Here is a 24,705-nt window from a genome sequence, read left to right on the forward strand (position 1 = left end):
AATTAATTACTTTAAAACTTTACAATAGCTTTGTAGTCTGCCCCCCATGATGTATGGGAAAAAACTTTTAAAAGCTTTTTAAAGCTCTCAAGTGAGGAACCCATGTAAGCCTACAGTTGGCCTTTGATGTACATATCCGGATGTGGATGTACTCCCCGAATACAACTGAAATGGACAACAGTAGTTTTTCTTGTCAAAAATTCAAATCCATTCATATCAGCTCACTGAATAAATTTGTCAATTGAGATTTGCAGTTTTCTCTCAACCATCGACATTCTATATCTAGCAAATGATATGGAGAGATCATCTATAAATAATGTTGAGTGAATATCTTTGGGAATGATGGAGGATATCCCATTCAAGGCTAGTGCAAATAGTGTTACACTTAGCATAATACCCTGGGGAATGCCTTCTTACTGACATTTCCTCTCAAATAGAGTTTCCCCCTCTCTCACTTGATCTGTGAAACAAAAGATTGAATGAACAATGGTAGCTCTCCTCGTAATTCCAATTCATGAATGGTTTTAACTAAGTATACCATATCTCCATGCAGTATCATATACCTTTTCAAGGTAAAAAAGGCTGTTATATGGTGCTGTTTGGGAGCAAAGGCTTCACAAATAGAGAATTCCAGTTGTATCAACACATCAGTCGTTGACTGCATTTTTCTAAATCCAGACTGGGTAAGTGATAAAATACCAGACAGCCTTTCCCTCCCATCACCTGGGGAGTTTACCAACAAATCCTTTGGTACCTTTGCACTTGGTCCTATAGTGGCTGCTTAGCAGGTTGTGTATCCAGCCTAGCTCCCTCCCTCACTGGACAGGAAGCATGTCTAAGATAGCAACTTCTATATAAGCCTAGAATGAAAGGTAGAATGACTGGCCGTCTACCCAAATTTTCTTTTTCTTTCACTACTCTTAGGGGTACAGTAATTGTGACCGCTATAGGCTGGACTGGATGTTGGATTCAGGTTAGGTTCATAATTGAACAACCTTCCTTTACTTATAGAACCTGTTAAGATGTATCTTCCCCATCCTCCTTGACAAGGGAGAGGATGGATAAAATGTATTCGATCCTATATCCCATAATAGCAATGAACACATTCTAACATATCCTGTAGGAGGATATAGGCTCTTTTGCAACCATGGACCATTTTTTCCTGGTAAAAGCCTAACATAACACCTATAGCATCCCTATACACAGATTGTTAGGAGACTGGTGAAGTCATCACCTTTGCTCCCTACATGGCCAGGTGCTCTGATAACTCCTGAGAAAGTTTAACCAGCCAGAATTTTGTTCATACAGACTTCATTCCTACTAAGGATGAGTCTTCCATAAAGGAATACAGTTTGTATTAGTGTAGTAAAGTCATTTGTATTTTTCCTAACTACTGTACACAAACCCAAGTCTTTCAAGCTTCACTTTGTGGCCTGATTGGTAACATCTCTGCCTGGTGTTTGCCAGTCGGGGGTTCGAGTCCCGCTCAGACTCATTAGTGCCATTAGTGTTTGCAACCTTACCATCCTTGTGAGCTAAGGTTGGGGGGTTTGGTTGAGTCTATAGGTCTATCTGCTGAGTCATCAGCAGCCACTGCCTGGCCCTCCCAGGTTCTAGCTTGGGTGGAGAGGAGGCTTGGGTGCTGATCATATATGGTCAGTCTCTAGGGCATTGTCCTGATTGCTAGGGCAATGTCACTGTCCCTTGCCTCTGCCATTCATGAGTGACCTTTAAACCAGTCACAGCCCTAAGGTCAAACGTGCTAGTTTTGTTAACTGACAGGTGGGTGGACTTTCCCTTCACCACCTGTCGGTAGTTATAGCTGCCTCGTTGAGTTTTAATGTCCGTTCCAACTTTGCTGAAGGGACACTCCAATTAATGGATTTAGGTTTGTATAGTTATGAAAAATACAAATTACTTTTAAAAGTTGAGATTGTTTGATAGTTAGGTACAAAGTGGTTTGCATTTTGAAGATTTGGGAATCTTATTTTTTCAATATTTAACTTAGCCGGTGATTATAATAGCTGCAACTCTGTTGCTCGACAGAAAAACTCTACGGAAAAATTCGCCAGCGATCGCTACACAGGTAGGGGGTGTACTCAACAGCGCCATCTGTCGTTCAGATACCCAGTACTCATTGTAAACAAAGAACTCAATTTTCTCTCTGTCGAGCTATCGACAAGACGCTCTTATTCGCTGTTGCTAAACTGGAGTTTTTTCACAACTAATTGGTGAAGTACTTTATTCTAGTTTTGAGCTTTCGCTATGCAGGTGTTTTATCTTCATCTTAAATCTTGAACTCGTTTTGGATAGATTTAATTATGGTGACAAAGAGAGTATTATTATTATTATTATTATTATTACTTACTAAGCTACAACCCTAGTTGGAAAAGCAGTATGCTATAAGCCCAGGGGCTCCAACAGGGAAAATAGCTCAGTGCGGAAAGGAAAAAAGGAAAATAAAATATTCTAAGAAGAGTAACAACAATAAATATCTCCTATATAAACTATAAAAACTTTAACAAAACAAGAGGAAGAGAAATAAGATAGGAGAGTGTGCTCGAGTGTACCTTCAAGCAAGAGAACTCTAACCCAAGACAGTGAAAGGCCATGGTACAGAGGCTATGGCACTACCCAAGACTAGAGAACAGTGGTTTGATTTTGGAGTGTCCTTCTCCTAGAAGAGCTGCTTACCATAGCTAAAGAGTCTCTTCTACCCTTACCAAGAGGAAAGTGGCACTGAACAAGTACAGTGCAGTAACCCCTTGGGTGATGAAGAATTGTTTGGTAATCTGTGTTGTCAGGTGTATGAGGATAGAGGAGAATATGTAAAGAATATGCCAGACTATTCAGTGTGTATGTAGGCAAAGGGAAAATGAACCGTAACCAGAGAGGAGGATCCAATGTAGTACTGTCTGGCCAGTCAAAAGACCCCATAACTCTCTAGCGGTAGTATCTCAACGGGTGGCTGGTGCCCTGGCCAACCTACTACCTTTCTTTCACTTTTAAATGGCCGACCTTTCCCGTAGACGGAAGTGTGTTTAGGCTTTTAGTAATTCTTATCACGTTATAGATTTTTCTCTATATATTTTATATCTCTCCGCCTTTATTAGGCCTCTTCGATTAACTTTCCATTTATTATAAACATATAAAAATAAATTTTAATGTTTTGTTTATATAGACCTTTCCTGAGAGTAGGCGGTCCTAACTTGGAAACCGAAGTTAATCAACGTTGAGCCCCTTATATCGTAATTAGCTTTTAAAGAGCTAAGGATTTAAAACTTTTTAAATGTAAGATTTTATGAAAGAATTTCTTTGATAGTCTTCGTACTGTTTTCAAAGATGAACTAACGTTTAGTTTTTTTTTTTATGCTACGCAGTTGTTGACGTTCAGGACGTTCAACATGCGCTCTATCGTTACGATAGAGAGAGAGTGTATCAGGGTTTCACTTTGCAGTAAGAGTAAATCGATTCTGACGTTTTGTTCATTCTTTCTTAGCTTAAATGTTTTAAATTCTAATTTAAAGGAACTTTTTATTGAAAAACATTTCAGTTTTTTCCTTTAGTCAAATAACATGTTTTTTTGACGAAATATAATTGGGCTCTTCTCTTAGGTGCGAAATCAAGAGAGAAAGAGAGAGAGAGATAGAGACGGAGGGAGAGAGAGGAGAGAAAACGTTCCGTTCAAGCGGGTAACGTTGTTCTCGTGTTACGTCCCTAGTCGCTGTACGGGGAGGAAGGATAAAACGTTTTTAGGTTTTTATTCTCGTCCCCAGGCTATGTGCGGTGAGAGATTGAAAACGTAGTTATATGAACTAGTGTTTAGTCTCTTTCCCAGCCACTGATTTTTTTTATCTTAAAATATGTTTTCTGTTTTTTGCTGGTATTAATGAGCTTGCATTATACGACTGATTTCGCAATTACTACCTTTTAATGAAGGGTAGAATTGCGTGTTTCAGGTAGAAATAAGTGCAAAACAGAAAATCGAAGTGATAAAGTGATATGCGCAAAGTGTTACAGTGTTGCGTCCGAGGCGCAAAGTGTTACAGTGTTGCGTCCGAGGGTTCGTCTGTTCGTGCCTGTCGTTCACCTAGTCCGGGACCTCTTACATGCTCCCAAGCCCAGGGGAGAAGTAATGTCAAACGACTTATGGGTTCGAGAGGCCTTGACCAACGAACAGACGTTTTTCCCTTTATGGTATCGGGTGTATCTTACCAAGATCTCCCCTACCATAAGACGAGAGAGACGTTGTTTCTCCTCGTCATCCGAAGGCTTTTCGCATAAGAAACCTGTCACAAGGTTTCGAAGCCCTTAAGCGAAAGTCAGTCCTTTCAGGACAGGTCCAGCGTCCTGGTTACAACCATTAGGACAGCTCTGACCCTATGCAGTCATCGGATAACTGCTCGCCGCCTAACAAAAGTGTAACACAGACTCCGAGTCTTTTTTTGTAGGCAAAGTGTTGCGGTCACAGACGTTACCCTCGTCTCTTACCACAACCATTTCCGTTGATCCTTAATGGGTTGTATGGCAAGACATGCAGTATATGCTTGCCTCCCTTATGGAAGACTATTCTACCGTTTAGTCCGTTGAGTCTAGCCGTTTATCTCATCGATATCCTGGCTTTCAGCCAACCTAACGTTCCTTTGTGCTTACTGTTGACGTTGGCGTAGCTTAGTCACGTCAGTCAGGTTGTTTAGAACCACACTCGATGCGGTCTCGTGTGGTTTTTCAGCCGCATTTGGACGTTAGGCCACTTGCTGATGCTCCTGTTGACGTTCAAGACGTTCACTAACAATCGGAGTTGACTTGCTTTGACGCTGTGCGTCAACCTCCGCATTCTAGAGTCGTTTTGACTGCTCAGTCTAGGCAGTCAAAGCAGTCTCGAGTGGACGCTGTGCGTCCTCACGCACCTGTTGTGGTTGACAGTTCAGTTGTTGACAGTTCTCAGACTGTCAAGCAGTTACATGACGTTGCGTTCTGGTCCGCTACTAATGCACCAGTGAGTGTGGACTCTGCTTGTAAAGCATTGCCACCACGGTAGGTCTCTCCCTTGCTTGAGACTCAGCTTTTATCGGACAAGGTTCCTGTAGATGAGGAAGTTGCTGTTCTCCCTCCTACTGATATTCCCTTGAGGACTCTGTCAGATGGAGAGGAGCCTAAAGCTGCTTAGCCTCCTATGGACTTTAATTAAATCATGATGATTTTTTTAAGGATCTTCGTCCGGATCTTTTTGTAACTGCTGCTCCTCGTTCGCCTAAACGTCAGAGCTTACACTAGGCCTAGCTACTTCGAAGCCGTTGTTTTTAAGCTAGTGCTCTCTCGCTCTCCTAGAGAGCGTTACGTTGGCTAGGCGACTGGTTTTTCACCAGGAGGAGTTTGGGGGATACAGCCTTTGCTTTCCCTTCTTTTAAACTGGTTTATAGAGCGAGAGTCTGATATGACACGAGAGAAGTTCTCGGCTTGGGAGTTCATGCCTCTGCCCAGATAGACTTCTCAATTCTGGTAGACTCTCCCTGGCGCCTAGCCAGGAGACGCTCCAAGTTGTTTACAGGTCAACTTCACAGCTGTTTTCGAGCCTTTGAAGTTTTGCTGTACAATTATGTCACGCATAACAAGGCTTTCAGGGATGGTAAACGGTTCCGCCTCAGTCGCTAACCCCGTCTGTTGCCACACCTGCTCCCGTAGACCCTAAATGGGCTTTGCTGCAAGACATGCAGTCCAAGCTTGCGTCCTTGATACAGGACTTAAATGCGGAGAAGGTTGCTACCGAACCTTCTGGCCAATAACCTTCCAACCGGTCGGTTGTGCACCCTGTTGACGCTGAGGTAACCTACTCGCGTCTGCCAGTTGAGGTGGTTCCTCCACCGATGCGACCCAGTGTGGGTTGCCAGCCGCATGTTGACGTTAAGCGACGCTCGGAGGTGGTTGTTGACGTTCAGGACGTTCAACAACCAGCAGAGGTGACTTGTTTTGACGCAGTGCGTCAACCTCAGCAACCCGGTAGGGTGTTGACTGCACAACCCAGACGGTCTAGACAGTCTCGGGTTGACGCTGTGCTTCCTCGCGCACCCATGGTTGTTGACAGTTCACAGACTGTGCAGCAGTTCCATGATATTGCGTCCGGCTCCGTCACGCATCCACCAGTGCGACCGGACTCAGCGAGCCAGACGTTGCCCACTCCGTTGCCCACTCCGTTGCCGTTTCCTCATCAGTTTTCGGATGAGGAACCCTCTGATGAGGACGTTGCTGAACAACAAGACGATCAGCCCCCAGCCCTGCTATCCATCCAGAAGATGCTGAAGAAGGAACGCTGCTCAGTCAGGCTGTGGAGGAGTCTGGTAGGGACGCTGTCATCCGTGGAACAATTTGTGTCACTAGGAAGACTACACCTCCGTCCTCTTCAATACCATCTAGCTTTTCACTGGAAAAAGGACAAGACGCTAGAAGCGGTCTCGATCCCGGTTTCCGAAAAGATAAAGTCTTGTCTCACTTGGTGAAAGGACAATATCAACCTAAGAGAGGGTCTTCCCCTGGCTGTTCAGACCCCCAACCACGTTCTCTTCTCGGACGCATCGGACGTAGGCTGGGGTGCGACATTAGACGGTCGGGAATGCTCGGGAATATGGAACTCGAGTCAAAGGACAATGCATATCAACTGCAAGGAGCTACTGGCAGTACGTCTGGCCTGGAAAAGCTTCAGGTCTCTCCTTCAAGGCAAAGTGGTGGAGGTGAACTCGGACAACACCACGGCTTTGGAGTACATCTCCAAGCAAGGAGGGACCTACTCTCTGACGTTGTACGAGATCGCAAGGGACCTCATCACCTGGTCAAAAGGTCTAAACATATCACTAGTAACGAGGTTCATCCAAGGCAACTTGAATGTCATGGCAGATTGTCTCAGTCGGAAGGGACAAATAATTCCAACAGAATGGACCCTCCACAAGGATGTATGCAAGAGACTTTGGGCCACCTGGGGCCAGCCAACCATAGATCTCTTCGCAACCTCGATGACCAAGAGGCTCCCAATATTTTGCTTACCAATCCCGGACCCAGCAGCAGTTCATATAGATGCCTTTCTCCTAGATTGGTCACATCTAGATCTATATGCATTCCCTCCGTTCAAGATTGTCAACAAGGTACTGCAGAAGTTCGCCTCTCACAAAGGGACAAGGTTGACGCTAGTTGCTCCCCTCTGGCCCGCGAGAGAATGGTTCACCGAGGTACTTCGATGGCTAGTAGATGTTCCCAGAACACTTCCCCTAAGGGTGGACCTTCTACGTCAGCCACACGTAAAGAAGGTACACCAAGGCCTCCACGCTCTTCGTCTGACTGCCTTCAGACTATCGAAAGACTCTCGAGAGCTAGAGGCTTTTCGAAGGAGGCAGCCAGAGCGATTGCTAGAGCAAGGAGAACATCCACCCTTAGAGTCTACCAATCGAAGTGGGAAATCTTCCGAAACTGGTGCAAGTCAGTATCCGTATCCTCGACCAGGACCTCTGTAACTCAAATAGCTGACTTCCTCTTATATCTGAGGAAAGAACGATCTCTTTCAGCTCCCACTATCAAGGGTTACAGAAGCATGTTGGCATCAGTCTTCCGTCACAGAGGCTTAGATCTTTCCAACAATAAAGATCTACAGGACCTCCTTAAGTCTTTTGAGACCACGAAGGAGCGTCGTTTGGTTACACCTGGTTGGAATTTAGACGTGGTACTAAGATTCCTTATGTCAGACTGGTTCGAGCCGCTACAATCAGCCTCCCTGAAAGATCTCACCTTAAAGACTCTTTTCCTGGTATGCTTAGCCACAGCTAAAAGAGTCAGTGAGATTCATGCCTTCAGCTAGAACATCGGATTCTCATCTGAAACGGATACATGTTCTCTACAACTTGGTTTTCTAGCCAAAAACGAGCTGCCTTCTCGACCTTGGCCAAAATCGTTCGATATTCCAAGCTTATCGTATATGGTTGGAAATGAACTAGAAAGAGTCTTATGCCCGGTAAGAGCTCTTAAGTTCTATTTAAAACGAACTAAACCTTTACGAGGCCCGTCTGAAGCTTTATGGTGTTCAGTTAAGAAACCATCTTTGCCTATGTCAAAGAATGCTTTATCCTATTTTATCAGACTGTTAATACGAGAAGCTCATTCCCATCTGAATGAGGAAGACCAAGCTTTGCTGAAGGTAAGGACACACGAAGTTAGAGCTGTCGCAACTTCCGTGCCCTTTAAACAAAATAGATCTCTGCGAAGTATAATGGACGCAACCTATTGGAGAAGCAAGTCAGTGTTCGCGTCTTTTTATCTTAAGGATGTCCAGTCTCTTTACGAGAACTGCTACACTCTGGGACCATTCGTAGCAGCGAGTGCAGTAGTGGGTGAGGGCTCAACCACTACAATTCCCTAATTCCATAACCTTTTTAATCTTTCTCTTGAAATGTTTTTATTGTTGTTTTTGGGTTGTCCGGAAGGCTAAGAAGCCTTTCACATCCTGGTTGATTTGGCGGGTGGTCAAAGTCATTTCTTGAGAAGCGCCTAGATTAGAGGTTTTGATGAGGTCCTGTTGTATGGGTTGCAACCCTTGATACTTCAGATCCTAGGGGTCGCTCAGCATCCTAAGAGGATCGCGAGGCTCCGTAAGGAAGATGTACTTAAAAAGGCAGAGTAATTGTTCAAGTCGACTTCCTTACCAGGTACCTATTTATTTTGTTTTTGTTATTTTGATAACTTCTAAAATGAAATAAAAATTCTTAGCTCATATGATGTAAACATATTTTGCTGGTCTCTACCTACCCCCCTGGGTGTGAATCAGCTATTATAATCACCGGCTAAGTTAAATATTGAAACATGTTATTTTGATAATAAAATAAATTTTTGAATATACTTAGCCGGTGATTATAAATTAAAGGACCCTCCCTTCCTCCCCAATAGAGACGCAGTGGACCGAGGAGAAAATTGAGTTCTTTGTTTACAATGAGTACTGGGTATCTGAACGACAGATGGCGCTGTTGAGTACACCCCCTACCTGTGTAGCGATCGCTGGCGAATTTTTCCGTAGAGTTTTTCTGTCGAGCAACAGAGTTGCAGCTATTATAATCACCGGGTAAGTATATTCAAAAATTTATTTTATTATCAAAATAACATTTTTTTTCTATGACAACTACCTAGTTTTAAATTTATTTTGCAGGAAAGCATAGTTAGTTCTTCCTATGTGTCAGCTCAGTACCTAAGCCAAATGAAATTTGACAAGAAAGTTTATGTTATTGGAACAAGTGGAGTTACAAAAGAATTGGATGAAGTTGGAATATCTTATATAGGAGCTGAGGTAAGATGCTATGTATTGTAGTGTTGTATGGTATCATTACTGTATTTAGATGTACCTAATCAGATGAAGACATTATTATATCTATGAATTTTAACTTTGAGAAGTAAAATGCAATTAATTCGTAAGTGCCAACTCCATACCCCAAAATAAAATTAGAAAATTAAGATTAATAAGAAGTCCAAGATCTACCACTCAGCTGTTTACATACCTCCAAGAGATAGTAAAGGTGTACGGTAATAGCTGAAGAGTACGATAAAACATTGGCTCTTTGAACTACACTTTCCTAAAACTGGTTTCTAAAACCAAAATTTTTCTTAATAAAGGCACTCGTACTTAAATTTGATTTAATTTAGCTAAGTCTTATCTACCTACAGTATATTGATAGCCTGAATGATGATGCCCACTTTCAGTTTTGTAGAAAAAACAAAAAAAAAATTGAACTTTGAGGAAGTTCTGACAACAACATAATGGAAAAATATTTATTTGAAGAGGCCTCAAAAATTTGTGATGTGTTTATTCTTGGTCATATGATTTTAGTAGAGAATGTTTTCAATATCAATATTTCAATTATGTTTATTTAATTAAGGTATAAAGTTTTTATTTTACAGTATAACATATCCCAATTATTGCCTTAAGACAAATATTTTTACCTTTTATTATTATTATTATTATTATTACTATCCAAGCTACAACCCTAGTTGGAAAAGCAAGATGCTATAATTATGCCCAGGGGCTCCAACAGGGAAAAATAGCCCAGTGAGGAAAGGAAATAAGGAAATAAATAAATGAAGAGAACAAATTAACAATAAATCATTCTAAAATAAGTAACAACGTCAAAACAGACATGTCATATATAAACTATTAACAACATCAAAAACAAATATGTCATAAATAAACTATAAAAAGACTCATGTCCGCCTGGTCAACAAAAAAGCATTTGCTCCAACTTTGAACTTTTGAAGTTCTACTGATTCAACCACCCGATTAGGAAAATCATTCCACAACTTGGTAACAGCTGGAATAAAACTTCTAGAATACTGCGTAGTATTGAGTCTCGTGATGGAGAAGGCCTGGCTATTAGAATTAACTGCCTGCCTAGTATTACGAACAGGATAGAATTGTCCAGGGAGATCTGAATGTAAAGGATGGTCAGAGTTATGAAAAATCTTATGCAACATGCATAATGAACTAATTGAACGTCGGTGCCAGAGATTAATATCTAGATCAGGAATAAGAAATTTAATCGACCGTAAGTTTCTGTCCAACAAATTAAGATGAGAATCAGCAGCTGAACACCAGACAGGAGAACAATACTCAAAACAAGGTAGAATGAAAGAATTAAAACACTTCTTCAGAATAGATTGATCACCGAAAATCTTGAAAGACTTTCTCAATAAGCCTATTTTTTGTGCAATTGAAGAAGACACAGACCTTATATGTTTCTCAAAAGTAAATTTACTGTCGAGAATCACACCTAAAATTTTGAAAGAGTCATACATATTTAAAGAAACATTATCAATACTGAGATCCGGATGTTGAGGAGCCACCGTCCTTGACCTACTTACAATCATACTTTGAGTTTTGTTAGGATTCAACTTCATACCCCATAATTTGCACCATGCACTAATTCTAGCTAAATCTCTATTAAGGGATTCACCAACCCTAGATCTACATTCAGGGGATGGAATTGATGCAAAGAGAGTAGCATCATCTGCATATGCAACAAGCTTGTTTTCAAGGCCAAACCACATGTCATGTGTATATAGTATGAAAAGTAATGGGCCAAGAACACTACCCTGTGGAACACCGGATATCACATTCCTATAATCACTATGGTGCCCATCAACAACAACTCTTTGAGATCTATTACTTAAAAAATCAATAATAATGCTAAGAAACGACCCACCCACTCCCAACTGTTTCAGTTTGAAAACAAGGGCCTCATGATTAACACGGTCAAAGGCAGCACTAAAATCAAGGCCAATCATACGAACTTCCCCACCACAATCAAGGGATTTCTGTACAGCATTGGAGATTGTAAGAAGGGCATCACATGCTCCAAGGCCTTTACGAAAACCAAATTGCAAACTAGGGAGTAGATGATTACCTTCAGCAAACCTGTTAAGACGTTTTGCCAGAAGACGTTCAAAAACTTTACATAATATGGGAGTTATGGAAATTGGGCGGTAATCAGTGGGACTTGAGCTACCACAAACACATTTACATAGAGGAGTAACATTACCAATTCTCCAACTAGTGCTAAAAGCTCCTCTTCTTGCTAACTTTGATAAGTTTTGTGGACTGCATTTTATTCAACAGGATATAATATATGGTATCTTAATAATTTAAAAATTAATTACAAAGTACTAATACTGATACAGTAATGATAATTATTTAACAGACGAATTAAAATTTTTTGATCTAAGCTGTGACAATTTCATTAAGATGTATTATGCATGGTATTAGTTATTTTAGGATATATTTAGTGTGAAATAAACTATTAATTCTAATTTTTTGTATTAACTCTAACTTTTCTTCTTCAGCCTCTCCCATTCAAGGTTGCAACAACAAATCACATGTTTCCATTTACTTATACCTACTGTAGCCTCCTCTCTCGTGCCAACTGTCCTCATATCTTCACTTCTTGTATTCATAAATCTCATTTTAGTCCTTCCTCTCCTCCTTCTATCTTATGGCTTCATGCGTAGCATTGTCCTCCCCACATAATCTCCCTCACTTTTCTTCATGTGCCTGAACCACCTTAGTCTTGCATCCTTACAAACTGATTGACATGTGCAGTTCCATTATTGAATTTATTTTTTATCTTATCCTTTTTCATTACCCCCTATGAAAACCTCAACATTTTCATTTCTGCAAGTTCCATTTCTGCTCCTTGGTTAAAGTCTTTAAACCATACTGCATGCTTGGTCTTATCACCTGGTAATATATTTTGCTTAATGTGAAAGTAGCACATATTTCAATTTTAGTAAAAAATTAAAACTATTTCTCGAGTTGGTTTATCACAATGCTATATAAACAGGCAGAAAAGAAATGGTTAACGTGCAAAGTAGATATTATTTTTTTCTATAAATAATTTAATTTCATTTAATTTTTGGTGTTTACCTGCAATTCTGATCAGATAGTGGAGAAGAGCAAGTGCCCATTAGCATTGGGATTCAGGTACGTGAAGTCATGTGATGTAAACTAGCATATCACCTTTACTATGCGGCGATGAGAGTGGGGAACTATTACTTTTTAAAGGTAATTATGGAAATAAAATATTTTAGTTTTAAAATCCTATAAATCTTTCCTTTGAAAATTAAAATACACTTTAGCTCAACTCTTCCATTCAATTTAAATAAATGTCAAAACCCATTCAACATTTTTTTTTCTCTCTTACTCCTACTTAACATTCTTTACTCTGTTATCCTAAACTATGATAAAGAATAGGAACGATATTGTATATACCTAAACCGATGGGTGAGGTGGCAGTATCACAGCGCAGAACAGTAGACTTTGGACATTCTTCAGTACAGATATCACCTTCCATTCACCAACTCTCCTCCTCCTCTGTTTTGACCACCAACGACGTCATCATCTTACTGTCAGGGATCAGCAAAGGACTATACTTTACTGGGGAAGGGCACTCTGCAAGAGATAGACGATGGCATCCTATGCTTCTACAGTCGACTTTCTTATAAAGGTGTCTGGAAGCAGGAGACCAGTCCTATCAGCCCTGAATGAGTTTGTACTACAAACCTCATTCACAATAGACTCCAAGCACAGTCAGGCAAGCTATCAGGCTGTTGGACTTCATGATGACGATTGACATGAAGGATGCATACTTCTAGATCCCAATATAACCCAACTTCAAGAAGTACCTTCGATTCATGATAGCAAGCAGAGTGTACTAATTCAAGAGTCCTTTGTTTTGGTGTCTCAATAGCTTCCTAACTTTCCACCAGAGTTTACACTCTAGTTTCGACATGGGGCACACCAGCTGCATTTGTCTTCTGGGTTACCTGGGTGATTGGTTGATCTTAGCAGACATGGTGGATGACCTTTTCCACTGAGACAAGATTCTCTCATTCTGTCACAGTCTGGGGATCATGGTGAATTGGGAGAAGTTGATCCTGGTGACTGAGCAAAGACTAATTTATCTAGGGATGGACATTGACAGTTGTAGGGAAAGTCTTCCCATCGTGGGACAGACTGATACTCTTTCGAGAGGTGGCTCTCCCTTTCCTTCAGCGGCCCCATTTTTTCAATATTAAACTTACCCGATAATCATGTAGCTGTCAACTCCGTTGCCCGACAGAATTCTATGGAGGGATACGCCAGCTATCACAATACTAGAAGGGGGTGTACTTACCAGCGCCACCTGTGGCCAGGTACTCAAGTACTTCTTGTTGACACCTCCTCAATTATTCCTCTGTCGTGCTTCCGGCAAGACGTTCTGGGATACGCTTATGTTCTTGGAGTATTTTCACGACTTTGGTGAAGTATTTCTCTTTGATTTCGGCTGTCGCTTTACTGGAAACTTCTATATTAGCTTAGTTAGCTTTTGGAATTAATTTTAATTATGGTGACGAAGAGAGTATGAACTCTCTTTCACCTTTCAATGGCCGACCCTTCCCTTAGACGGAAGTGTTGGTGTCTAAGAGAGTATAGACTCTCTTTCTTAATTTTGCTTAACAAAAGTTATAGATTTATTTTATATCTCTCCGCCTCTTATAGGCCTCTTCGATTAACTTCCTTTTATTATAAACTTATTAAAATTAATTTTTATATTTGTTTATATTCGACCTTCCTAATAGTAGGCGGTCTTTTCTTGGTACCGAAGTTAATTAACATTGAGCCCGTCATTTCGGTTTTACCTGTTAACATATTATGCTATTTCCGCCACAGAGTTTGAAAGAATTTCTTTGATAGTCTCGTACTGTTTTCAAAGTTGAACTAACGTTTTGTCTCTGCAGTTGTTGACGTTCAGAACGTTCAACTTGCACTCTATCGTTACGATAGAGAAGGAATGTTCACGGTTTCACGTTGCAGTAAGAGTAACCGTGTCTAGCGTTTTGTTCATTCTTTCTTAACTTAATGGTTTTGATCCTAATAAAGGAACTTTTCATTTTGGGAAATATTTCAGTTTTTTCCTTTAACAATAATATGTTTTAACGATATATATGATTGGGCTCTTCTCTCAGGTTCTAAGTCAAGAGAGAGAGAGAGAGAGAGAGAGAGATAGAGACGGAGGGAGAAAGAGGAGGATAAACGTTTCATTCAAGCCTGCCAGGCGTACGAGTAACGTCGTTATCGTTTTTGCTCTTCTCCCTAGTCTCTTTAGGGGAAGAAAGTAAACGTTTCTAGAGTGATCTAGTGTTTAGTCTCTTTCCAGCCACTGAATTATCTTTCATTAGATTTTTCTGTTACATTGTAATTCTGTTTTCGCAATTACTAACTTTTGAGAAAGGATAGAATTGCGTGTTTCAGGTACAAACCACTTAAAGTTTCGAGTTCAGTGGAATAAGTGCAAACAGAAAATCAAAGTGATAAGTGATTAGCGCAAAGTGTGTCAGTGTTGTGCGTGAGGGTACTTCTGTGCGCGCCAGTCGTCCTCCCAGTCCGGGACCTCTTGCAAGCTCCCAAGCCCAGGGGAGAAGCAATGTCGAAGGGCAGAAGGGTTCAGCAGGCCTTGATCGGCGCACAGAAGTATCCTCGGTGGTTGTGGGCGTGTCTTACCGAGACCGTCACTCCCACCCGCAGACGATTGAGCCCTTATTTTGCTCGTCTGCAGAAGAAATTTAGGGGAGAAAACGCTGGTCTCAGGTCTCAAGACCTCTTAAACGTAAAGTCCAGACCTATGCCAGACGTACGAAGTTAGAGTTCAACAACCCGGATGCAGTCATTGGGTTAGCTCTGACTCTCCTCAGTCATCAGTTGAATGCACTCCGCCTAAGAGGAGTAAGGTTCTGCCACAACAGAGCTCGACTGTTAAGGCTTTACCTCAGCCTACTGTAGTTTTTGCCGACCCCAAGTGGACTCTACTACAGTCCATGCAAGCACAGCTTTCGGACTTGATGCGTGAGTGTCGGGCTGAGAGTGTTGCGCCTCCGCCTCCGCCTACACTCCCTCCGCCTGCGCTCGCTCCGCCTGATCGCAGTACCACCTGCCAGGCGTACGATGTTGAGCCACGTTCTGAGTTTGCTGTTCCCAGTGGTGTTCAGCCTCCGCCTTCCTTAAGGCAACCTTTACAATGGGATCAGGAGGATTATACCTCTCTTCCTCCTCCTCCACTTGCTGCTCCACCAGTGGTGCAACTCTCGGTTGAGGTACAACAACCTCTCCCGTTCATGAGTCAGTCTCCTCAGCTCTCGCTGCAGCGAGCTCAACCCTCCACAAGGCAAGCACCACTACACCTTGGCCTTGCGCCTCAGGAGCCTCAGCTTGCGAGACATTTACCTTGTTCTGCGCAGCCTCAACCTCATCGCGCTCCGCTCACACCACAGGAACAGGAACTTGCTACTCCGCTTCCGCCAACCGCTCAGCAAGCGCAACCATTGGGTTCAACCACTCATGCCAGGAGTCAGCCTCCTCCACCCATGCGCCTACCTTCTGCTACTTCCTTTGATCAGCCTTTGCAGACTGAGCCTCAGGTGTTCCCTCAACAGAGTCTTGAAGAGGAAACCATAACTATTGTTGTTCCAGCTCGTTCTGACTCTGCTGTTCAGCATACCTTACCTCCATTTTCAAACCTTATGATAATGGAGGTTATTTGTATTACTTATAAAAATATATTTGTATTCCTGGCAATATATTTTTAACAATATCGCAAAATATGGCAAAAATATGAATCTTGAGTTATGAATGTAAGGTATATATTATGTTGATATTAAAACCCCATGCAAGCATGCATAAAGCACTCTAGCACTGGTCATGGAATTTCTGAGAAATGTTAAACGCCATGCACACGCTCTGCTTACCTTACATGCTCTGCTTACAGCATGCTCTGCATACTACATGCTCTGCATACAGCATGCTCTGCATTCAGCATGCTCTGCATACAACATGCTCTACATACAGCATGCTCTGCATACAGCATGCTCTGCATACAACATGCTCTGCATACAGCATGCTCTGCATTCAGCATGCTCTGCATACAACATGCTCTGCATACAGCATGCTCTGCATTCAGCATGCTCTGCATACAACATGCTCTACATACAGCATGCTCTGCATTCAGCATACTCTGCATACAACATGCTCTGCATACCTTACCGCATGCTTCTCAGTCACACATCTTTGGTTGTTGCCAACTCACTAGACTGTCAAGCAGTTTCATAACGTTGCCTTCTAGTCTGCTGCTTTTGCACCAGTGAACCCTCACTGAGAGAACTTAGCTTTTCTAGGATATGGTCCCTGTAGATGAGAAAGTTCTTTTCTCCCTCCTTCTGATATTCCCTTGAGGACTCTGTCATTTGGAGGGAGCCTTTAGCTGCATAGCCTCCTATGGACTTTTATTTAAGCATAACATGCTTCCAGGGAAGGTAATGGTTCCACTTCAGTCGCTAATCCCGTCTGTTACCACACCTGCTCCCATAGACCTTGAGCTGTGTTACAAGACATGCAGTCCAAGCTTAGTCCTTGTTAGAGGATTTTTTGTTTACGGAGTCAATGTGTCACGGGGAAGACGTTCAACAACCAACAGAAGTGACTTGTTGTGACGCAGTGCGGCAACCTCAGCAACCCGATAAGGAGTTTGTCTGTACGACCCAGACAGTCTAGACAGATTCGGGTTGTCGCTGTACTTCCTCGCTTGCCCATGATTGACAGTTCACAGACTGTGCAGCAGTACCATGATCTTGTGTCCGGCTCCGTCAGACGACTGGCTTTTAAGAGCTCCCACAAGTCGTCGCTGTCTGGAGATTTTCAAATGGACTATGGATCTGACCAAGGAACTGGGCCTCCTGGTCAATTTTGAGGAGTCTCAGCTCGTCCCATCCCAGACCATTGTCTCCTTGGGTATGGATCTTCAGAGTCGAGCTTTTCGGACTTTTCCGTCGGCCCCAAGGATCTTCCAAGCCCTAGAATGCATCCAGAGCATGCTGAGAAGGAACCGATGCTCAGTCAGGTAGTGGATGAGTCTAACAGGGACACTTTCATCGCTGGCCCTGTTCATCGTGTTAGGGAGACTCCACCTCCCCCCCCTTCAGTATCATCTAGCTGCTCACTGGATAAAGGACATGACGCTAGAGACGGTCTCAGTTCCTGTTTCCGAAGAGAGGAGGTCTTCTCTCGCGTGGTGTAAGAACAGCTTTCTTCTCAAGGAAGTCTACCTTTGGCTGTTCAGAAACACGACCGCCGTCTCCTCTCGGATGCATCAGACACGGGCTGGGGTGCGACTTTGGACGGACAAGAATGCTCGGGAACATGGAATCAGGAGCAAAGGACACTTCACATCAATTGCAAGGAGTTGTTGGCGGTTATTCTGGCCTTGATAAACTTCAAGTCCCTCCAGCTTAACAAAGTGGTGGAGGTGGACTCTGACAACACCACAGCCCTGGCTTACATCTTCAAGCAGGGAGGGACTCTTTCGTGGAAGTTGTTCTAGATCGCAAGGGACCTACTCATCTGGTCTAAAGATCGAAAGCTAACTGGTAACGAGGTTCATTCAGGGCGGTATGAATGTCATGGCAGATCACCTCAGACGGAAGGGTCAGGTCATCCCCACAGAGTGGACCCTTCTCAAGAATGTTTGCAGCAGACTTTGGGCCCTGTGGGGTCAGCCAACCATAGATCTGTTCACTACCTCGATAACCTAGAGACTCCTGTTGTATTGTTCTCCGATTCCAGACCCAGCAGCAGTTCACGTGGATGCTTTTCTGCTGGATTGGTTCCATCTCGACCTGTATGCATTCCCGCCGTTCAAGATTGTCAACAGGGTACTTCAGAAGTTCTCCTCTCACAAAGGGACACGGCTGACGTTGGTTGGCTCCGCTCTGGCCCGCGAGAGAATGGTTCTTAGAGGTACTGCAATGGCTGGTCGACATTCCCAGGACTCTTCCTCTAAGAGTGAACCTTCTAAGTCTACCTCACGTAAAGAAGGTACACCCAATCCTCCACGCTCTTCGTCTGACTGCCTTCAGACTTTCGAAAGACTCTCAAGAGCTAGGGGCTTTTCGAAGGAGGCAGCCAGAGCGATTGCCAAAGCAAGGAGAACATCCACTCTCAGAATCTATCAGTCTATAGGGGAAGTCTTCCGTAGCTGGTACAAGACCAATGCAGTTTCCTCAACCAGTACCACTGTAACCCAGATTGCTGACTTCCTGTTATATCTAAGGAAAGTAAGATCCCTTTCAGCTCCTACGATCAAGGGTTACAGAAGTATGTTGGCAGCGGTTTTCCGCCACAGAGGCTTGGATCTTTCCACCAACAAAGATCTACAGGACCTCCCTAGGTCTTTTGAGACCTCAAAGGAACGTCGGTTGTCCACTCCAGGCTGGAATCTAGACGTGGTCCTAAGGTTCCTTATGTCATCAAGATTTGAACCTCTCCAATCAGCCTCTTTTTAGGACCTCACATTAAAAACTCTTTTCCTCGTGTGCTTGACAACAGCTAAAAGAGTAAGTGAGATCCACGCCTTCAGCAGGATCATTGTTTTCACATCTGAAACGGCTACATGTTCCTTGCAGCTCGGTTTTTGCTAAACGAGCTTACTTCACGTCCTTGGCCTAAGTCGTTCGAGATCCCAAGCCTGTCCAACTTGGTGGGGAATGATCTGAAGAGAGTACTTTGCCCAGTTAGAGCTCTTAGGTACTATCTAAAAAGGTCTTAACCTTTACAAGGACAATCAGAAGCCTTATAGTGTGCTATCAAGAAACCTTCTTTTCCAAGTTCTAAGAACTCAGTTTCTTACTATTCAGGCTTCTGATTAGAGAAACACATTCTCATCTGAAGGAAGAAGACCTTGCTTTGCTGAAGGTAAGGACACATGAAGTGGGAGCTGTGGCTACTTCAGTGGCCTTCAAACAGAGCCATTCTCTGCAGAGTGTTATGGATGCAACCTATTGGAGAAGCAAGTCAGTGTTCGCATCATTCTATCTCAAAGATGTCCAGTCTCTTTACGAGTACTGCTACACCCTGGGACCATTCGTAGCAACGAATGCAGTAGTAGGCGAGGGCTCAGCCACTACATTCCCATAATCCCATAACCTTTTAACCTTTCTCTTGAATACTTTTTATGGGTTGTACGGTCGGCTAAGAAGCCTTCCACATCCTTGTTGATTTGGCGGGTGGTCAATTCTTTCTTGAGAAGCGCCGAGGTTAAAGGTTGTGATGAGGTCCTTTAGTATGGGTTGCAGCCCTGTATACTTTAGCACCTTTGAGTTGATTCAGCCTCCCAAGAGGAACGCTGCGCTCAGTAAGGAAGACGATCTTATTAAAGGCAGAGTAACGGTTCAAGTCGACTTCCTTACCAGGTACTTATTATTTCATTGTTATTGTGGATAACTGATTATATGAAATACGGGATACTTAGCTATCCTTTAATCTTGTACACTGGTTTTCACCCACCCCCCTGGGTGTGAATCAGCTACATGATTATCGGGTAAGTTTAATATTGAAAAATGTTATTTTTATTAGTAAAATAAATTTTTGAATATACTTACCCGATAATCATGATTTAATCGACCCTCCCTTCCTCCCCATAGAGAACCAGTGGACCGAGGAATAATTGAGGAGGTGTCAACAAGAAGTACTCGAGTACCTGGCCACAGGTGGCGCTGGTAATTACACCCCCTTCTAGTATTGTGATAGCTGGCGTATCCCTCCATAGAATTCTGTCGGGCAACGGAGTTGACAGCTACATGATTATCGGGTAAGTATATTCAAAAATTTATTTTACTAATAAAAATAACATATTATTATTATTATCATTATTATCATTATTATCATTATTATTATTATTATTATTATTATTATTATTATTATTATTATTATTATTATTGTTGTTGTTACTACTAGCTAAGCTAAAACCCTAGTCGGAAAAGCAGGATGCTATAAGCCCAAGGGTTCCAACAGGGTAAAATAGCCCAGCGAGGAAAGGAAATAAGGAAATAAATAAACTGCAAGAGAAGTAATGAACAAATAATTAAAATATCTGAAGAACAGTAACATTAAAACAGATCTTTCATATGTAAACTTTACAAAAAGTCTCATGTCAGTCTGTTCAACAAAGGAAATTTGCTGTTGAGAATCACACCTAAAGTTTTTAAAGAGTTAGACAGAGTTAAAGAAACATTATCAATGCCGAGGTCCAGATGATGAGGAGCCACTGTCCTCAACCTATTTACAATCATATTTAGAGTTTTTTAGGATTCAACTTCATGCCCCATAATTTGTACAATGCACTTATTTTAGCTAGATCTCTATTAAGGCATTCAGCAACCTCCAACCTTCAGGAGATGGAATTGATACAAAGAGAGTAGCATCATCTGCATATGCATCAAGCTTATTTTCTAGCCCAAACCACATGTCATATGTGTATAATATGAAAAGTAATGGGCCAAGAAGACTACCGTGAGGAGCACCAGATGTCACATTCCTGTACATATACTCACTATGGTGCCAATTAACAACTCTGTAATCTATTACTTAAAGATTTAATAGTGATGCTAAGAAAAGACTCACCCACTCCCAATTGTTTGCGTTTGAAAATAAGGGCCTCATGATTAACAGGGTCAAAGGCAGCACTAAATCAAGGTCAATTATACAAACTTCCTAACCACGATCAAGGGATTTCTGTAAAGCATTGGAGATTGTAAGAAGGGCATCACATGCTCCAAGGCCTTTACGAAAACCAAATTGCACATTAGAGAACAGATGATTACCTTCAGCAAACCCATTTAGACATTTTGCAAAAGACATTAAAAAAACCTAAGATAATATGTGGGGTTATGGAAATTGGGTGGTAATGTTTAGGACTTGAGCTACCACAAACGCATTTACATCTGGAGTAACATTACCGATTCTCCAACAAGTGCTAAAAGCTCCTCTTCTTGCTAACTTGCACAAATTACAGATAACTTTGGAACTAAGAAATCTGCAGTCCTTTTTAAAAAACAAAGAAAAATACCATTTTGGTCTACACCTCCATAGGCATCAAAGTTCTTTACTCATACTTCCCCTCATCACCATACGTACAAAGCTGAGTTCTTTACTCATATTTCCCCTCATCACCTACCCCTAGAAAGTCCCAGCCAGAATCAGAATGAGTGCTCTGTAAGCAAGCAGCAGGACTGGGCTTGCCCCCTCCCAGCCAGTATATTGTCAACCGGTTTACACCTCGTTATAAAAGTCTAATAGCCATATACTCCAGCTTCGTTGATAAAATATTCCATGTAAAGGACTCAGGTTTATACAGTTAAGAAAAATACAAATTATCTCTGAATTTGTCATATTTAAGGATTTAAATTACTGTATTTCATGTTCTCTGATATTTTATATTCTTCACAGCCAGATCCCCTTGTTGAGAATCCAGTCTTCCGTCTGAAAGACACAGTTCAACTTGAGCCAGATGTAGGAGCTGTAATTGTTGGCTTTGATGGTCATTTCAGCTTCCCCAAAATCATGAAAGCTGCTTCTTATCTAGAAAACAAGGATTGTCTTTTCATTGCTACCAATACTGATGAGAGATTTCCTTTGGGGAAGGGTGGCTTGGTCTTCCCTGGTCAGTGTGATTTTTGTTTGTATATTTGTTTATAGATAAGCATTTGGTTTTTACGTGTATACAAACTTTTTATCCTTTAAAATAAGGAATATGTTTTCAGCAGGGCTGGAATGGCTATTGAATTGTTTAACGAGGTAGTTAATGACAGGTCGTAAGAATAGACGAGAAGCCCCACATGTCATAAGCCAGTCACTTTTGTTATCGGATGCAATGACAATGGACACACTTTTGCACCCTTATCAAACTTTTTCATCTTTCTTTTAGGAAGTAAATGGTGACTTTTGTTTGTGACTATGGATGTAAAGCAAGAAATTCCTACTTGCTGGGTAAAAGGGTGAATGTTGAAACTGGTTTGACTAAACAAGCTGTATATCCACACACTCTCTGGGCTTTTTGTAGGGCCTGGTTTGACTAAACAAGCTGTATATCCACACTCTCTCTGGGCTTTTTGTAGGGCCATGATTGTAGATCATAGTCTCCTTTGCAGTGACAGGTATAAGCCTTGAAGGGAAGGATCAGAGCTAAGCATTTTCTATATTCAGAGTAACAGGTCAGGCCTACACTACCCAGTTTTAGCCCTAACCTAAATGCTCAAATAGTAAAGGCTAGTGTGTGTTGGCTTTAGCATCAGCTAACTGTATAAGTGTTACTGATCAAGGTGGGCTTTTGGGAACACAATACAGTATGATCCTGTCACTAAACTGTCCTTTGGATACAAAATATTTCTAAGACTAAGGGTCTGCCTCAATTTTTGGGCATCCCTTCACTAAAACTGGATGAAGACAGTTTTGTAATGGTTTTTTTTTTTTTTTTTTTTTTTTGCTCAGTAAGAGCCATTCAGTTGTATTTGGACAAACCAAGGTAATAGAGGTGATGTCCCTAATTTAACCCTGGATAGGTACGATGGGTCGTTCACGACCCCGAGCGTCAAAAAAAAACAGGTTTTTCTCACGTGACTCACCCCCGTGACTGAATTTGTGGGTGATCGACCTGCAGGAGGTGTCTCCCCTACACGCTCTAGTAGTGTCCAGATGTGCATTGCTGTAGCTGTACTCCTTCCCCGATTTCTGAGACGCGTCGGGGTCGAGCGCGACCGAGTTTACCCTTCTAAGGTAGTTTGCATAATTATCAAAGTTATTACGTATTATGAAATTGTCGTAGAATGGTGCAATTTGTATAGGTTATCAGTTGTGGAAAGTCTTGGTGGATTGTTTGGCTACCATGTGCATGATTTTTTTTTTAGTTAAAATGTCGTTCATCACCACGAGGACCATTTTACCGCGAGTGCCCCTTTTTCATTTTTTTTCATTTTTTTGCCAAGTCATTTTTCCGTAAGATATTGCCAAATAGTGTCGTAAAACTTTTGCTTGTTTAGTGTTGGAAAGTGTGTCTAGATGATCTGGCTACCCATGCATGACTTTGTTTTTGTCAGATACGACGTAGTTATTGGTATATTGGGTATTTAACTGCGGTTACCAATTTCTGTTTTTTTTCAATATTTGTAAAAATTACTACGTAGTAAGGAATTGCCGTATATTATTCATTTTTTTTTCATGTTTGTGTTAGAAAGTGTGCCTTGATGGTTGGGCTAACACGTGCATGTCTTTTTTTTTATCTGAGATGCCGTATATTAGAATGTCGGGCATTTTACCGCGAGTACCCCTTTTTCATTTTTTTTCATTTTTTTGCAAAGTCATTTTTCCGTAAGATATTGCAAAATAGTGTCGTAAAACTTTTGCTTTTTTAGTGTTGGAAAGTGTGTCTAGATGATCTGGCTACCCATGCGTGATTTTGTTTTTGTCAGATACGACGTAGTTATTGGTATATTGGGTATTTAACTGCGGTTGCCAATTTCTGTTTTTTTTCAATATTTGTAAAAATTTACTACGTAGTAAGGAATTGCCGTATATTATTGATTTTTTTTTCATGTTTATGTGTTAGAAAGTGTGCCTTGATGGTTGGGCTAACACGTGCATGTCTTTTTTTTTATCTGAGATGCCGTATATTAGAATGTTGGGCATTTTTCCGCGAGTGCCCCTTTTTATTTGTTTTGCATTTTTTTGCTTAGTCATGTTACCGTAAGGAATTGGCAAGTAGTGTCGCAAAACTTATATTTTTATAGTGTTGGAAAGTGTTTCTAGATGATCTGGCTACCCATGCCTATTTTTTTTTTAGCCAGATATGGCGTATATATAAGTATGTGTTCGATTTTCCTGTGATTGCCATTTTTTCGTTTTTTACCATTTCTTTCAAAATTACTACGTACTAAGGAACTATCACAGAGTAATGATTCATTTATATGTTTATTTGTCGGGAAATGTGCCTTGATGGTTTGCCTAGCACGTGGCTGAAATTTTTTTTTTCTGAAATGCCGTATATTAGAATGGCCATTTTTCCACGAGTGCCCCTTTTTATTTGTTTTGCATTTTTTTGCTTAGTCATGTTACCGTAAGGAATTGGCAAGTAGTGTCGCAAAACTTATAATTTTATAGTGTTGGAAAGTGTTTCTAGATGATCTGGCTACCCATGCGTATCTTTTTTTTTTTTAGCCAGATATGGCGTATATATAGGTATGTGTTCGATTTTCCTGTGATTGCCATTTTTTCGTTTTTTCCCATTTCTTTCAAAATTACTACGTACTAAGGAACTATCACAGAGTAAT

General features: G+C 41.6%; 1 protein-coding gene across 1 annotated transcript in view; it reads left to right on the plus strand.

The window, feature by feature from the left end:
* The window catches only part of LOC137651227 (glycerol-3-phosphate phosphatase-like), a 41,612-nt gene that overhangs the window by 4,500 nt on the left and 12,407 nt on the right, over nucleotides 1-24,705 (plus strand). Inside the window, exons 3-4 of the mRNA XM_068384424.1 lie at nucleotides 9,182-9,319; nucleotides 21,830-22,043. Of these exons, the coding sequence (XP_068240525.1) occupies nucleotides 9,182-9,319; nucleotides 21,830-22,043 (352 nt within the window). The remainder of the gene's footprint in view (nucleotides 1-9,181; nucleotides 9,320-21,829; nucleotides 22,044-24,705) is intronic.

The sequence above is a fragment of the Palaemon carinicauda genome, chromosome 12, assembly GCF_036898095.1.
Source record: "Palaemon carinicauda isolate YSFRI2023 chromosome 12, ASM3689809v2, whole genome shotgun sequence".
NCBI classification, from domain to species: Eukaryota; Metazoa; Arthropoda; class Malacostraca; order Decapoda; family Palaemonidae; genus Palaemon; species Palaemon carinicauda.